Here is an 18,493-nt window from a genome sequence, read left to right on the forward strand (position 1 = left end):
GTAAAATGCATTATACGATATCAGAAGCAGCATTTCCTCGACGACGATACAATTTGTGTTTGAAGCTACCTATGGTAAAAAACGTAAGGCCTGTTGTTAAAACAAATGAATACCATACAAATGAAAGATTAAACCATGCAATAATTCAAATATTTTCTTGTATACGTAACGGGATTTAACGAATTACGTCAACACCCGCCTGCAAATTATCAGCTCAAGTAACACCCTATAAGAAACTAATGGTTGCACCCCAACGGATGGTGAGATTCGTTTCCACATAATCTTTCTCTATATATTCCAAAGATATCAAATAAACGTCTTCATTAAATTTTATTATTACAGTGTATAGTATATATCTATTTCAGACAACAGTAGTTAGTAATTGAATGTTTTTCCTGATATCCAATCACGAAATGATTTGTAATTAATTTTTTTTTCCTTATTACCCATCACAAAAATAATTTGCAGCTAAATCTGTAATAGCATCAACTGAAAACTCACAATATTGAAATCAATCTTTTTTTACACTTATAAAGAAGAAAATATTTCCATCAGAAATGTCCCGGTTTTGATTCTTGTAGCAAATTTTTATACTGTTATTTTATAAATTTTGAAAAACCAAGTATCGTCAATTAGCATTTTGTTATTTATTTGAATTTTATCGATATATCCGTCAAAGAAAAAGTTAACTTCTCGTCATGAGAAATAGCAGTTTCATTAAGTTTATTCACCATTAAATAAAAGTTCATTAAACAAAATAAATCTCACAATTATAGGTTCGTATTCATATAATTTTTGGTCTTCTTTGGGTTTGGTCAAGTATGAAGTCATCCGGACAATTTACTCTGTTACAGTAAATCGCTGGTGACTTCGATTTATGCAGAGAAAATCTTGCCACAGGCACAATTTCGCAAGTAATCGCGAACAGGCGAGTGATCCAACGTATTACCTGTAAATGAATAAAAGACTTTGAGTAACGGAGTTACTTTTAAAATTATTGAAGAAAAATACCAGACTCACGTTAAAGTCCTCAACACGGAAAGATACGCTATTGTTGTTTTGATAATCTGTAACGATGTGTAAATTTTCATATCAATTAAAGCCAAGCTCACGCGCATAAATGCAGTGATTTGGAGGATGCCGAAAAATTACACCTGCCCACAAAAAAAAAAGTGGTCTGTACATTTGAACAGACCCACTTACCTTCGTGTATTTTGACGCGCTGAATCCGAATCTGAGGTCCTTTTCGTCCGTACACCCTCAAAATTTTGAGAAAAATGCAAAAAACCGTAAAAAATGGAAAAAACTGCAGTTTTGGTGATAAAAAAAATTTCTAAATATAAATCATACAAGTTTTACACGTGATTCGATCCGCTGAGTATAAATCTGAAGTTTATTTTGCCCGTAGGCCCTTAAAAATATAAATAAATTGCAAAAAATCCGTAAAAATTACTATAAATTGTATTTACAGTAATGAAAAAATTGATTAAACGTGATTAAATTTATTTCTCACATATTGTGGTGAACTAAATCCAAATAAAAAATCTGTTAATGTGAATCGGTCTGAAATTTACCAAAAATCGTTCAAAAAAGCGTAGAAAGATAAGGTAAGGAACGAGCTTCATTTTTTTTTATTTTTTATTTATTTTTTTTTGTGGGCTGGTGTTACGAATCCACCTAAATCCGTCGATAGATTAAAGTTATGGGCATGTGTGGGAAATTGATTGAGGTTCGGTACATACGTCGGCACTACGCAGTCAGGTACGAAATACAGTGCCTAGATATAGACGTAAGTAGGTAGAGATGAAATATTGAATAGATTCGTACTGTATTATTGAAACCAGATGCCCATAATCGTCGAGCATTTGTTCGTTGCTTTGCATTGAACGTCGTATGTACGCTACGGTCGGATCGAAATAGATTATAGATTGCAACTTACTTGGGTGAAATTCTCCAAAGAGAAAATGTAAATTTTTCCAGCAGTCAAGTAAAGAGGCTGCTGAGCTCTGGCCATGCATACGATGAGATCCCTCGCCTGATGTGGTGGTATATCGTACCAGGCACATTCGTAACAAGCTTCTCTGAAACGTTTGCTCTGCGAAATAATGACTGGTTATGCCTAAAGTCGAATCAGCCGAATCGTGGTAATTGAAACTTGGCTATGGATAGAAAACCATTTGAGAAATCATCGGCAATGATATTCGTTCTATTGACAGTGAACTTAAGTGAAACAACATCCCTGATTTATGTAGTTGAAACGAATGTGAGCTAATTCAAGTGAGGAAAGCTAGGATATCAATAATTTAAGAAAATGTTTCGTAATTGGAAGGTTTAACCTGATTAAGCTCGGGGTAATTAAATTCGATTGTAATGTTTTTGGGCTCATTTTGGTCACCAGCCAAATTCCCGCAAATCATCTGAAATCATTTTAAAAATCTTACAATATAGTTTACTCAAAATGCACTAATTATAATCGACGACGAATGTTTGTTATAGCGTGTAAAAAACTATTTTTATCCACTCTGGAAATAATTGCTTTTTTTTCAGATAATCTCTGAGGATTTGTGTTTATGGTGAACAGAATAAGTCTGAAAACGTCAGATAAAAAACGCCAGAGTTTAATCGTTTCTCGAATTAACGACATCTTAGCTTGCGATTTTCGAATTTATCCAGATTTATTTCTACCACATAGAAGGGACGTTATTGCATTCCTGTCAACTATCATCGGCGCAAATAAAATTCCAGCAAATTGTTCGAACGTTCTTTTTTCTTTTCCAAAATTTTTGTTCATACGGTCAAACTGATTTATCCTTGATCCGGGTACAATTGATCACGCAAGCTTGAATAATCTCACCTCTTGTATCAGACACTCGCCGATGAAACAATAGGCGTACAGAAAGGTCAGCATTGAGGCCTCGTAGAAGGCGAAAGTAATCAAACTGGTCCTCTGAACCCTTTCGGAATTCTGTCTCAGGGAAGAATAAGATTTTATCGCAAGTCTCTTTTCGCTGGTCTTTTCAATTTCACAAAGAAAAACGATTACGATTAAAAAGTGTTTACCACAATCACATTGAACCCATTGAGACAAATGAGCAAGGAAGATCCGAACAGTTGGCCTAACAAGACGATGGTGAATGCCTTGTCCATTTTCTCCGCCATCCTGAGAATTTTATATTCCGATCAGAAACGGAACCAACGACATTTAGCTCTTGGTTTTAAAAATTTTGGAACACAATAACTCGCCACATTAAACGTGTATGCCTCTTAACAATGCTCCGAATCCCACTATGCTGAAAGTTTGCCTTATCTTCTTTGAGAGCAGCTATTTTGCTGGATAATATTGAAAGTTCTCCACATATATGCAACATGAGCGTTATAAACAAACCGTCGGATCCGATCAAGCCGACGGTGACTAGTGGCAATGTTCCCCCTTGATACAAATAGGCCAAAACATACGTGTAGACCTCTGTGATTTCGAACGAATAACGAGTCCGGTACGGTAAGACATAGGGTGTCTTACCATTGTGGACTTCTGAAAAAATGGATTATCTCCATTAATAATTATACGATATTTAAAACAGAAATTGATCTACGAATCAATCTAGAGCATCGTTGAACTAGTCGTGAATTAATGGTGAGTAAATTACGCGCGAAAAATTCTCGGTTATTGGGAGGTAGTTGAAAGTGAGATTATATTTCAGCTTTTTTAGCACTTTTAGATGAAGTTTTATAACTGGTATAAAACAGCGCTTGATAACGAGCAAGCGCCAAAGATAATAACAGACTCGAAATAAAATCAGAACTGTGTCCAACAGCTGAAATATTGATATTACACCAACGTTTGCATTCGTTTGTTAATTGTATTCAAAACTAATATCTCCGTCAATTTTATCAGCCATAAATTATCAAATGTCATTTCCCCCCAAACAATTATTATTGAAGAAATAATTTCCGCATTAAATATTAAAAGAATACCTCATTATTTATGAAAATGCGGACCGAACAATTCCGTTGTTCGATATAATATGTGCATGTGCACAGAAAAAAAAATAATTTCCATGGTGGTTAGCTTTTAGGACGCGTGAATACAGGAGTACATAATGTTTTTTTTTTAACTTGGAATAACTTTTGAATAAAAAATTCAAAAGGGGACTTTTTTCGGCTGAAGTAAGTGATTGGAGGTCATTTGCCAAAAGTCGATACGATTTATTACGTTACGTTATCTGATAATCGTATATGAAGTATTTCCCAAATTATTGTATTCGTAAGCTAAGAAGATCTCTAGAAATACAAAAATGGCAAATACTGGAACGTCAAACAAAAGCTTATTGTTGAATATCGATGCTTCGTTTCAAAACTCAAAAGTTGACTTTTCTTAATCTTTTGGACATGTAACTCGTTTGCACAACGTTTTGTTCCCACTTTACGCGAAAACGAATCATCCGATTTCAATCAACCTCAGATTGCTTGGTAGTAGAAATGCCTGAAAATGACCTACGGTGTGTTTCATCTCGATTCGTTAGTTGTAAAATGAATCCGGAACGAAATTACGCCTGAAAGTACGCAACTTTCACTTCACTCGTGTAACATGGGACTGCCTACCTGGCTGACTGGTATTTATGGTATTATAGTTTAAACTATTACGTAAAATTCATTGTCGGAATGTTGTATGTGCGCGAATAACTTGACAACTGTTGAACCGATTTTTCAAACTCTTTCTTCAGTGAATATGATAGACACTCGGTAGTAACTTCGGCTCCGTCGTTTCGATGAAACGAAAGACAAATAAGCAGGAAAAAAACGTACCAAATCACTAGAAAATACGCGAGCTTTATTTTATGTTATGGTTTTCTCCACTCTGATCCTTTCGTATTTTGAATTTGAAACAATTCGACTTTCTGCATTTTGAATTTTTATAGAATAGATATTCGCATTGTTTGGTTAATCCATAAATTCGTCAGTATATTGGTTAGACTTTTCGAGCTTTTTTCTCTCAAATTCATGTATGGTCTGCTCATTTTTCAGTCTGAGAATATTAAGCTTACTATACTTTTAACTGGTTACAAATAACTGAACTATTTTACATAATAGTTCAGATTCTTCCCAAATTGAAAGTATTGAATAAAATTTAAAATAACGTCAATCCCCCGAAAATGACTGGTGGGGTCAGTTAATTTTAAAACAAGATCTATAGTGAATTCACTAAAGTGTAAAATCACTAATCGCTCGATTAACGATTGGAACGGGTGGAAAAATAACTGATTTTCACGATTTTTTTCCGATGGTTAAAATACGCTAATAAGTCTATTTTTTTTTTGTGTCAAATGAAAGAATTCATGAAGAAGAGAATATAAATTTTTTAATATTTACTTTCATTTATTTTTTTTACACTTTTTCATCAACGGTTTTCTCGAAACGTGGTTTTTCAAAACGGTTCTTCACGCCATTTTTCATCTTGCTATGGAAACTTCTTTTTTTGTTTCAATTTTCATATTTTTCTTAACGAAAAACTGTCGAAAAAATAGGCTAAATTCGATACTTTATTTTCAAATCGCCGTCATTTTGTCAAATCTGATGAAAAAAGAGTCCATAGCAAAATAACGGCTTTCATAATGATTAATAATCTTTTTACCAATTTTTTCTTTTTATGTAATATTTACCGTTAAAAAATTGTAATGAAAATAGAAACAAACGTTAGTAAATTTATCTTCTATTTTTCGTCAGTTTTTTGAATCGACATAAAAGAAATGAGGCTGATTAGCGTGTTTTAATCATCGAAAAAAAATTGCGAAAATCAACTATTTTTCGACCCGTTACACTAACATGATCATCGATCAGTGTCTTGGATGGAGATGAAAATTTTACTGCATCCTAAGCTGGTGTAAAGTGGACTGGCCCAAAATTCAACTAGCGTTTTTTTTTTTTTTTTTTTTTACATTTTTTGAAGTTAACCCACTTTGCCCAAAAAGAAAACAATTTTTCGGCAGCTCAGAAAGTGAAGTATTTCTAATCATTATTGGTAAACAAAAACAAAAAAATTCCTACCGTTTGAACAACCATCAATAATCAGTATTTTGACAATGATTTGAAATTTTCCTGTGATTATATAAGATATTCCAAAAGTTATTTTCAAAAAAAAAAAAAAAATACCAGTGTTGATATACTGTAAAATTTTCATCGCTGGTTGAAAAAAGGCACCGATCTTCCGTTCATCGTTATGCCAAAGTGCGTTTCATCATATGGTGAGGCATCATAAAATCCTGTCCCAAATACGAAAAGGTTCGCTCTTCACCGTCCAATGATTTCAGAAATTTGCATTTATCTTCACGTTGTTAAGTCAATTTTTATGATTAGGCATTTTCGGTGAAAGTAAAGAGAAAAAATCGGCTGCCCTAAAATAATCAGTCCTGAAGCTTGCCACAATTTTCGCAATTAACTCAACGATTACTGATTGTGAAACGATTTGTCTTTAAATCTGAGCAGTGTTTTGCTCAACTCAGTTTTAACCGATTTTAAGTCGTCAAAATCTACATCGGTTGATCTTGACATTAAAATCATGCAAAACCTGTTCATTCAATCTCAAAATATAGTTGGAATTAAAAGTCATGAAACACATACCCACGTGGGCCTAAAAAAATGACGAATTACTTTATAGGACGTTAATTAATGAATCTTACTTGAAAATATGAGTCCAGCCAGAGGCCTCAAATAGTACAGAATGGCAGTAGAAAATACCAGGGGTACCAAAATTTTGAAAAATGTTTTCGCCATCGCATTGTACGCGGCGTACAATCGTTGCTCGTCGATGCTCCTGTTGTTCTTGAAATCCGTACGATCTTCATTCATGGCGTCGATCATCTGAGCCAATATCCGATTTTTGTGAAAAACGATTACCTTTGCAAACAAAATCATGTAGATGGTCGTCTCGGACAAGTTGTCCAAAAGATTTTGGAGGTCACCCATATGACGTGTAAAATCTGCACATTCCATGCCAACGTGAACGGCCATGTAGACAAAGCTCACGGCGAAACGTAGGTCATGTTTGTCCTTTGGCCACATGCCGAATGGCGTTAACATCCGTTCAGTCCAACCCAGCAGGTCCGATATTTTGACAATTTCGTCGGCCTGCTAAAAAAAAATGTTAAACACCAGGCGTCACCAAAATACATTACCAATTACAATTACAAATACCAAAATGCGAAGCTGCGTGGATCGTTTCGTAATGTTATATTTGACTGCCGGCAATACGCTAAAACAATTGATAATCAAAATTGTGAAATCAAAATGGAATCGAGTAAAATTAATTCGACAACCCGACTATGAGGTTGGATTTGTCATCTGTGCGTTATCGGAACACACTTTCAGCCGTTATTTAATCGAGCATTCTTGTCATTAAAGAAAATAGAGTTTGCTGTGATGGAAGCTCGTCTATAAACCACTGTAAACACAAGCAGAGATTATAGATTACTGAATTTCCCAACTTGATTATACTACAGTAAACCAGTTCACATCGGTTTGGTGTTACTTACTGAATAAAAATACCCATTATCTTATTTACGTAACTTAAAATACAAGTGCTCTATTTTCAGCTACTTTATGGTATAATTCGTCAAATTTTTCCAGGTGCGTTGAACTTGGTTGTATCTCATGTAAGACAGCTGCTCGCTATTTAAACAGTAACCGTCGCAAAAAATACCTTCATTGCACTTTCATTGTCAAATCATTCGGCAAAGATCCTTTAACTAGATCACGTCTCTTATCTTTACCACATGTTCTTATCGTTAGCTCTACGACAGTCTTCCGCGTTAACTTCATATTTCATTAAATTTGAAACTGATTTTACGTCTTGTAGTATAAAAATACATTCAGACTGTCTGGTAAAGTAATGTCGTATCTCTTGTAGGCTTATATGAATGGACTTTGAGAACAATTAACCGATATTGCTACAAGCTCGCTTTAATATATGAGTATGCATGTGTAATAAGAAGGAAATTGACAAATAACTTGAATGAAAGCTGAACACTTTATAACATTATTGTAATACTTGTTTTTAGTTTCACGCCGGGGAAGGCAAAACACTTTCTATGACGAATAAATTCATCGATATACTAAAAATTTCAACTGAAATTGTCAGCGTATGTTAAGCAAATAAAGAAGTACCGAAGAAGTGAAACCTGGACCCTGACCTGCATCGTAGAGGCGATTTTTCGTAGTCACAGGCTTACGAAGGACTGAATGACCACCATACGATTGGAACCGAGGAAAAGTCCGTCTCGTTTTTGATTGGCGATTTGGACAGAAGGCAGACGCCAATCGAACCCAGAAAAGAGCATCGTCTAATTTGGTGCATTTTCAAATTTATGAGGGCATTATCGATCACACGCAAGAGACGGCATGTAGGATGATCGTTAACCTTAACTACATTAGGATTAACTTACGTTCAGTCGATACACTTGGAAATATTCATGCACATATACAAGTAGGCTACGAATACACCGAAGCAATATCTCTCTGAAAATTTTTACATGCAACAACGATGCAAATTCTGACGGTATCTCCGTGAAGTGAATCGCGAATATGATGGCAAAATTCTCTATGGAAGTACGAACAGTTCTGCACTTACGATCAGGGAAAAACTATACGCGATTCCTCTTTACCTCTTACAATTAGTGCCATGCTCTTTCCCTTTGCAAGGAATATATTGGCTGGAATTGGTTTCCGCTGTACGTGTATCGTTCATTCTCGAGCAAGTCGAAAGAGTTCAAAATTTCGTTTCTCATACTTTGGTCAAACACTGTTGTCGAGTTACTTTTCCCAGCGTAACAGCCCAAAGCGATTTTTTTTTCAGTCAATAATTTCAACTAATCGATTTTTGCAGACATCGAATAATTGCCATTTGACACTCAATGACGTTAATTTTTTTTTTTCTTAGAAACCGCTTGTTCTAATAACAATGTTGATTTTCACTCAAACCGCGTTACATGAAACAATGATTCGATCCCCCATCGCTAGGAAAATTTTCATATTCTAACCAGAAATTCTGAATTACTAAAATATGCCAGTTTTTTTATCGATGATTGTTTTTTAACATGGAAAAATACGAAAATTTTTAAACCCTTTTCTAAAGTAGGAAGAACCTTTTTCGATCTATTCTGAGTTTTGCGCTGCAGCCCGCATGAAAAAATATATATGCGAAAAACAAATGAGCAGATTTTCACGCTTTATTTATGCGATGTGCAACATATATTTCTGCATATACGTGCACGATCGAATATGTTAATAACAATATTACGCTTATATGCAGATTCGATATAATATGTGCAAATATATGTCGCACTCATCCAATCGTATTTGAGGCACGCATGTACGTAGCATACGTTCCTCATTGATCTAACACGTAAGAATCATACAGTTTGCGTGAAACAAATATATGTGCTCACACATATTTCCAGGCGGGTGAGGGGATCTCATTATTTGAAAATGATCACGGTGGGGAATATTTCGTGTCGCCACTTTCGGAATCGATAATGCGATTTTTTGTGATGGTTCATTGTCAACGATTGGGATCCGGTATCACTGTAATTTTCCCCGACAGTAACTCCCTAGATCAAACGTGCCTCGCTATCTACAACCGGCAATTTTCTCGGAGTTGAATATTTTTTTACTGTTTTCTTTTCTTCTTCTCTGTCTCTCGGAGATATAATATCGGAATTATAGTTTGGCGGTAAGACAGCTGAAATAGAGACGATGTAGTTTTTCTGTCAAACACATTTCGGCATCGTCGAAAGAGCGATAAGGTTTTCAGTATAGTTGGAAGCCTGACGACGTATTTTCATCATCTCGCAGGGAATACAAAAATTTTTGTCTTGTTTTTGGTTTATTAGGCAAGTGATGATTTTTTTTTAAACACATTTACGAACCTGTCGACAAAGATTATCTGCTGGAATAAATTAAGTGAAAGGAATGCCGTGGATTACACTAAGAAAAATTTCATTTTTTATAGTTATTAGAAAGATGACGTCAAATGGGTATCATTTCAATGCATTGCGCTGTTTGTTCGGTTAAAAATATTTTTTCAGTTAAACAAGGCCGAAGCATCGATTCATTGTCGTACTATTACATCAAATTATTGTTATACTTACAAAAAAAATATAGTACCAGTAACCATAATCAAAATAAAAGTATATGACGCGTACTAGACTTTCTGGTGACAGTTACAAATCTAATTTTTATTTTGTATTCAGAACTACATTTCCCGTTTATGTTAGAAAACGAGAATAGATTTCAAGAAAAAATGTTTTGTAATCACAATTAGAAAGTTCTGTCAGTGTAAATAGTTCAACGAAACTTCTCGATATTATTTTGGATAATGATGAAAAGGCTTTAGGAATTTTTTTAATAATGCTCAATCGCAGAATCGACTAATCCGAGAACCCTGAGAATGAGATTGCAGAATTTCAATGCCTTATATTTTTATAAAAGATAACCGACGATGAGTTTCATTTCACAAAGAATAATCTTTGACTACGGTGAACTCGTAGTGTAGTAAGCTGCTCGAGTGAGAAAAACTTGACTCGATGATCCAACATTACACGTTGTGCAAAGTGTGTGAGATAGGAAATCGTGTTTATTAGCCTTTCAGTCGGAGCAACTTAAACAGCGTTATTGTGAAACGACACAAGCAAACAAGATATAAAGTTGAACGCATTACGTCGCAAATATAGAAATAATAAAATAGTTAGATAAAATAAAATAGAAGAAAACCAGTGGGAACAACAATGAAAATCATCGCCGGTACAGCGGTGAAAACAATTATAGTTACTACGATAGCATAGGTATAATAAGCAATCGAACTGATATAAGAAACGGCAGAAAAACAATAGAATATCAATGACGATTAGAAAGAATTGTGATAAACGCTGCAAGACCCGCTAACGGCCGTACATTTCTTCTAACAATAAGACAATGAATTAACTACACTGGGAAAAATTTCATTTGTTATGGTAAATAGAAGAATTAAGTTGAACAGGTACCGTTAAAACAGCTCGGTCCTCAACTATTTTCATTTTTTACCACAATCGAAAAATATAGTTCTAGGTATAAATTGAAAATTAGTTTTCTAGCTGTAGCCGGAAAGTCTAGTATCCGTTACTATTCTTTCTCATCACGATCACTGTTACTATATTTTGTTGCAACTGTTGCGAAAATTTAATGCTTGTGCAGCAATAAATTGACGTTAAAGCCTTGTTTAACTAAACAAGTAGAGCAAACCTAACAAACCGATTTTGCGTTGCAATTACCAAAAAAGGATCGACAATAGCGCAAAATAGTTAGGCGTACCTCGTTTTTCGTAATACCAACAATATTCGAACAGTTTTTTTTACGGTACCTGTTCAACTTAATTTTTCTATTTACCATAACAAATGAAATTTTTCTCAGTGTAGTTAATTCATTGTCTTAGAAGAAATGTACGGCCGTTAGCGGGTCTTGCATTCGAGTGCGAATATCTCATTTACCTGTCTAGTGTTGATTTGTTACGGCATTCGTGACGCTGTTGACAGACGATGGTAGACAATTCCACGAAAGTTTTCTGGTTTTTCGAGTTCGCTATGCCTGAGTGACACTAATCAACCTGCAGCTATGAATAGCCTAGTCATTAGGAACTGAAAAAGGCCTTTGCCCTACAAAACGTGCTGTAGAGATAATTTTAAATTAAAGGTATGAAAAAGTGATTTTTTCAAAATAATTCCTCAATGCTTGATCCTACGACAAAATGTCTGATACAAATTTGAAGAAGGCTGAATTCCCTGCATTTTTTGTATAAACCCTTTTTTTGTAAGTCTGATTTGTAACGAGTTACAGCGGCGGAAACGCGAACATTCTTCAAAAATGATATTCCAATTTTTTCAATTTTACTGTAATTCAATAGAACCAGAGTGCAGGGACCTCCACTTATGTGGCATAAAAAAAAATGTTCAAAATGGCATTCATTGTCATTATACGTACGTACAATATTTATTACGACAGTAAATGTTTTCTCCTTTATTATATCGTCAACGTTTTGCGGACAGTGTGACATATAAATGACCGTTCATGGAGCGGAAGGCTTATTTATCAGTGCTGCACGTGTTTGAAACCGACTCATTTATTCAATGAGTGGTTATCTGGATGTTATCATTATCCTCGTATTACAGCTTTTTCGTCGCAATCGTTACGAGTTCGGGAATTTTTTCCCAGAAAATAAAAGCTGAGAATATTTGTGGTGTATCAATACAATTTCATTAGTATAACTAGTCTTTTTTTTTAATTAATCTATACATTCTCATTTGGCTGGGACTTCCATGGAAGGTGATCCGAAGCTAGGTCAATAAAAGGTAAGAGTCCCACATGTATCTGGCAAGATAAAATCGCTCTGAACTATTGTTACTTAACTAATATCAAAAGATGACTAAATCATCGAAGCACGGGTTTTATCCTACTTTATTATCCACGGGTTTTACCTTTTAAATTTTTGTAACCTTTGGTTGACTTTGAAAGAAGATGTTAAAAATTTTATTTCGAAGCACTTGACATGAGGTCTTATGGGAATCTGTGATTTTGACGCACTTTTATCATTTATCAAGTTGAAATTACAACCGTTGAAAAACCTTGAAATCTTGTAACCAAAATTCTTATTCATTCAACTTGTGAATATCCAGTAAAGATTTTCTAAAATTCCACTCAACGACTAAACCCCCAAGAAAACAAGTTTTTTTTAAATCACGTGAACCATTATTTTTCTGTATTTGACCCTCAAAACTCATTCCGCTGGCCTGTTATAATTAAGTTATCATGTAAATATATTAAAGCCGGCTAAAAAGATAATTGAAATGATTGAATATCAATGTCATAAATACTTTCGGAAACTGATTAATGTTTAGAACTCTCTTCGGTAACATAAAAAAAAGAAAATAATAAGATTGCACAAGTATCTGACATTACAAAATGTAATCTTTTACGTTCGTCATTCCCGTGGGGATATGAAAATGACTCAGTAATAATATTTGCGCAACACGTAGCGTAAACTGATGATTCGTTCCGGAGCATCCGGATCTGTATCACGAAACTAACAATCATTCTTTATGCATCATATTTTTGCAGAAGTTCGACAACATTATGAAAGATTTCCGCAGCGGAAGTTTCATTCCATTCTCAGGTTTGAACTATCATTTTTACGTCAAGAAGTCTTTAGACTAATTTTCAGATTATGCGCCTCTCATAAAAGCTTCAGCTTCTTATCGCTAGATTGTTTGCACAAGTAACATTTCTCAGAATATTTTCCAACTACTGTTTCGAAATATTCTCGAAATGCAAACTTTCGTCACAGAAACAGAAAGCCGAAGTTTTTAAACTCAAACGATCTCGTTCGGCTTTCCAGCACGTGTGTCATGACCGTCCGTGATGATTTCTGTCCAATCGGTCAAATTCACGATCAATTAACTTTCGTTAGAAAATTACGATACTATCATGAATAACAAGGAGCTTTTGAAATTTCATAAACAGTACAACCAAAAAAACGAGGACCAAGGAAACGGTCAAATGCATTCGTCTCGCGTTCGAAGGCTGATTACGGTGTTGTTGCGAGATAAGATTGCACGAAATTAGGAGCATTTCTTAGAACTTGATTAGGGTAGCCTTCGTTAAATTTTCGGTCAAATATCTAATCAAGATACTTCCTTATTCGAGTGGAAAAAGCGTAAATATGAACAGCCGCTGACAAAATTCTGTTACATAGTTTTAGTTTGTATTCAGTGTGCTAATGTTTGCCATTCGCAATAATAAATTTTCTGGTTATTCAACGATAAATTTGTTTGCGTAGTTGACTACAGTGCATCAGTCAAATAAGCCGTTAACGTCAATTTATTACTGCGTGCCGACCTAATATTACCGCAAGAATTACCTAGAAGTGGCGGAAGACACTCGTATAACAAAAAATAAATGAATAAATAAAACAGCGGCATGTAATTTATTTCCAATCACAGCCACAACACCCATTAGGCACTATCGTAAAATGAAAAGCCTATTGTATTTTTAAACGAAAAACGTTACCACGCAATGAAAAATAAATCATCTGCTACTTAACACGTATGTATCATCACTCACACAGGTATGTGAATACTTCCGGTTACGGAATGACGAATTTTTGAACTTTTCAATTATTATTTCGTGTATCCTAAATTACATAGGAATGGTTTGACCGACTTGGGCAAAACTTTAACGATGCGTGAAGTTTTTTTCAAAGAAACGTCAGGAAACTTTTCAAGTAAACTTCTACTACTTTTGGTTACCTATATCCTTAATATCGAAAAAACGGACAAATCGGTGCGATTGAAATTTAGCGATAAAATCAACTATTCCGTGAAGATTATACACAATCTTGCTAAACAACCGTCGACTTTCGGTTACGTAATGGCGGCAGCCCGAATTTCTAACAAAATTCATCATTCGCAGAAGTTTGTACGAATTTTCGTAAAATTTCAAAATTTGATACAGGACCTCAATTTCTCAATTTAGCGTATCTGTTTCTATCTCGGTATCGTTCGCCACTTGGAAATTATTCTCGTACGATAGTTTGCCCCGGTCTCTCGTCTTCGAATATCAAACAAATTAAACCGATTGTAAGCTACTCGGAACTAGCAACGCGATCTTCCGATCGTGTCTATTGCTAGCAGCTAAACTTTTTTTTTTCATCCAACTAGTTGTTATCCTGTACCGAATACCACAAGGTCTTTCATTTTAATCGCCCTAGGCCAACGATGTACGCGTAATATATTTGAACCGAGGTTGTAAAATGGAAAACAAATTTGCGCTATTCTTTGGTATCGAATACATGAAACACGACACAATCAAACCAATTTTCCTTTATCCAATCTCCTGGATTTAACATAAAAAAAAATAAAAAGAAAAAAAAACTATTCCGACAACTTTCAATACGATGATATTCGAGTCCTCAAGTATTTTTATACGGAACACTGGTTGAGTTCACACATATTAGAAATTTTTCTCACGAGTAAATTGTTTCAGTTCAAGATCGATACTTCAAACGAATTCATCCACAAAGAATTGACGTTCCGAGTATCCTATTTGGTTCTCAAATCTAGTTTTAGTTTTAGTGACAAACACGTTCAAGCTTGTTTCGTGATTGTTCGAACAATCAGCTTTAACTCCACAAGTATCGCGAGCACCTTGCACAGATTATCTGTGCGGTTTAGTCGTAGCCTACGTCATCGAAAATAGATCCGTACCTAAAAACATCGGTTCTTGCTGCTTATTTGAACATTAGCCGCGCGAGTTGAAAGAAGAAATGTTAATACTCTACGGATATTGAAAAATACGCGAATGAATATACTGTCCAGCCGATTTTAAAAACTATAATCAAGTGAAATCGACAAAGTCAAGGCGTTACTTTCCTTTCACCTCGGTCCTCAAGGACTGCTTTTTTCTATTCGGACATTTTTCACTCATGATTTTATTTTTCTGGAAAAGTTTCAACACGTTTGGGAAAATACCGACATTCAAAATGGCGGCGTGATAACAAAAGAATCGAGACTAATATTTTCACCATAATATTAACAATTCAAAGTTATCCATGACGCTTTGTTTCACCTACGACTAAACCGAATAGGTAACAAAATATTGATGTCATTACCTTATTTAATTAAAGGAATATGATTAACTAATCAAACCGGTTTAATGTAGAGAAGAACGTAAAATATAGTATCGACAATTATAATTGCAGTAAATAGTTGCTTGTACCGCATTTTGTTGTGATTCTAGAGTATTTTAATCATTATCGTAACGATACCCAGTTTACTAGATCTTTCTAGTTACTGAAACAAATGCAACTATTTTCTCACCACCCGAAAGATGCTTACATCCAATAATAAATTTATATTAACGCGTTCCGCACTTGATACTGATGTTACAATTGTAACGAACTAACGCGCAATAAAATCATTGAACGCTGCCGCTCTTAAATAACTGCTTTTTCAACTCGAATCGTATTACGTTGGTCCAACGAGTCGAGACCATAAGAATTAGCATCAGTTTCGAAATTTACCCATAGATTGTGCAAGCGTTCGATGACGTCCTGGTCTAATTTTATGTCAAGTTCAACTTACAGAACGTTTCGATCTCTGATTACGTAACTTGAAGTACGATTTTACATTTAGTGTTATTGTTCCGATTATATTTTTTATCTCTTTTCATGTAAGTACAGCCGTTAACATCCACCGTTAAAAATGTTGCCACGTCAGTGAGTGTTCGTATTCAATTAAATTCTACGCAGATTATGGCTCTCAAGAGAGATTGAATGTGCTTGACAAAGGGTTTTGGATCGATCTAATCTTGATTGACTTTGATTATGAAAATCCGACGCAGCTGCTGTAGAAATAAATTGCAAGAAAGGAATCTGTAACTACAGGGTGCAGTTTAATCGGTAACCGTATTGTTTTCACAGATAACTCAATCGCAATTTTTTTGTCTTAATTCCCTTTCACAATCAGCATAATGTACGTATGAAACTTTACGACATCGTACAGCAACTGAGTCAATTTCTAGGACGATTGTGAAACTGCTAATTTTCCACGCAAATGTAACTTACGAATAATCATGTCCGAAATAAACTATGTCCAACCGAGAACACGGGCTGTATTTGAAAACCTGAGGACCGATTGATTCGAAAAGAAAGGGATTTGAATTGGTCATAATCCCGTTGAATTTATGCAATAGTGTGCATTGTGCACAACGAAAAAAGATTTGTCCGTCTCATATTTATTTGATTGAATTAGATGCATTGCTCGAATATAGAAGGAGAGATTTGATCTCATGCGAACGTTTACGAACATCTCGTTTTAAATTAAATAAATAGATAATACCGTAGGTATAAAGTAAAGTTAACATATCGATGCTTCGTTTCAAATCGTTGTCAAATGATTAACAATCCAGTAGCATCGTTCGATTTTGTGTGGTATACGATATAGCATTTTATTCGGAAGACTATTTTCTAAAAAGTCGGTGAACCAGATTTGCTTTTTTCGAGTAGTTACGCATTTCAATACTGCCTTTTATCGTACACGAGCAGTATTCGTACAATTGTGTAAAATTTAATATTTAACGACACCGACACGATAAAAAAATAATCTTCTAGTGAATTCGTATAGTATCATGAATAAAATGAATAATCGTGGAGTCAAATCTAACAAATCTACCAGATAATCAACCATTCCGAATCGATTTGAAACTCAGCATCGATATCTAAACTTGTTTATAATTCCGATATTCACTATTTATTTATCATTAAGAAGATCTTCGCAGTCTACTTATATAATAATTTGATAAACAAATTCAATAAGAAGTATCAATCAATGGCCATCTAGCCTCCTTGAAAGTAACCGATGACAGTGTCCTAATTCCAGACTATTTTCAACTTGAATCATTATTTTGACGGTTACGTGCCACGTACGGACGTATGTAAATCTGTAACGTGAAATATTATAAATCTTACAGAAATGGGTACCAATGTCTTCTCTGAAACGTACAAGAAACTTTCCACCTAAAATTACACACGTAGAGGGTGGTGAGGTGTGAGTGTTATCAAATAGATCATGCAGCTCGTCGGCATTAGAAACAAGAGTGTTTATACCTACTTCTAATTATATCCGAGATTCACATTATATGCAGTGCGACTTGATGGTACGTAGCAAAGATCCAAGTCACCGTAGCGAAGCAACCGACGACGGCGTGAACAAAGATAGAAGGCGGTTAGTTTGAACGGGTAGGACAGAGGCGAGAGATAAATATTTTGCAATGACTGATAAGAGGAAATGTAAACACACCGCGGACCATCCGGATACGACACAGGTGTATCATCGCGATGTGTAAGCCACAAGGCAGGTTTAATAAGAAGTAACAGATAAATCTTATCTACTTCAGAAGGTATCGTCGTTGATGTTTTCTAAGCATTCGATTTTCTCTCCTGTGCTAATGCAACTGTATTTCATACAGCGAAATTTATTGCTAGAAGGATGATGTGTAAATCAATTTTGGCGGTTATAGGAAATGCAGAAATAGAAAGAAGAGTTGAGGAAACACGGTGAAGTAATTACGTTACGGACGTAACTACGATGAAATCCACGTTTCCTGAAACGGTCGTAATTTGTTGATGAATGCGTTTAATCGATTACCTGGTTACGTAACAACGACAATTTCACAACGGAACGAAACAACTGTAAAAAATTTTCATCGGTCTTGGGTTGAAATGTTGGACTTATGAATACTCTTCGGAAAAAAATTCACCATCATCCGAGTAACGGTAGTGTTGGGGAAATTATTTCATCAAAATTGTAAATCGCAAGGGAAGTCAGTATTACTCCGAATATGTCGGAAAAAATCATCTCCTTGAAATCTCATTAGCGCAGTATGTCGGAGAGAGCGAAAAATGGATCTTCGCTTG

At 35.0% G+C, this 18,493-nt stretch overlaps 1 protein-coding gene across 1 annotated transcript; it reads right to left on the reverse strand.

The window, feature by feature from the left end:
- Positions 1-814: 814 nt before the first annotated feature.
- On the reverse strand, positions 815-8,207 carry LOC124301569 (odorant receptor 49a-like). Its single transcript, XM_046756786.1, has 8 exons — positions 8,187-8,207; positions 6,678-7,125; positions 3,244-3,532; positions 3,061-3,160; positions 2,855-2,965; positions 1,940-2,095; positions 1,021-1,067; positions 815-949 (listed from the first exon to the last, which is right to left on the reverse strand). Exons 1-8 carry the CDS (start codon positions 8,190-8,192, stop codon positions 946-948), a joined length of 1,161 nt encoding a protein of 386 aa, XP_046612742.1. The 5' UTR covers positions 8,193-8,207; the 3' UTR covers positions 815-945.
- Positions 8,208-18,493: the final 10,286 nt, after the last annotated feature.

Source organism: Neodiprion virginianus, chromosome 3, assembly GCF_021901495.1.
Source record: "Neodiprion virginianus isolate iyNeoVirg1 chromosome 3, iyNeoVirg1.1, whole genome shotgun sequence".
Taxonomy (NCBI): Eukaryota; Metazoa; Arthropoda; class Insecta; order Hymenoptera; family Diprionidae; genus Neodiprion; species Neodiprion virginianus.

What these genes read in the sequence shown, in the direction of transcription:
- LOC124301569 (XM_046756786.1), bottom strand. An exon ending in GCGAGTGTCTGATACAAGAG is followed by an intron (nt 2,096 to 2,854) that starts GTGAGATTATTC and finishes ATTATTTCGCAG; the next exon opens with AGCAAACGTTTCAGAGAAGC. An exon ending in CTTTGGAGAATTTCACCCAA is followed by an intron (nt 1,068 to 1,939) that starts GTAAGTTGCAAT and finishes ACATCGTTACAG; the next exon opens with ATTATCAAAACAACAATAGC.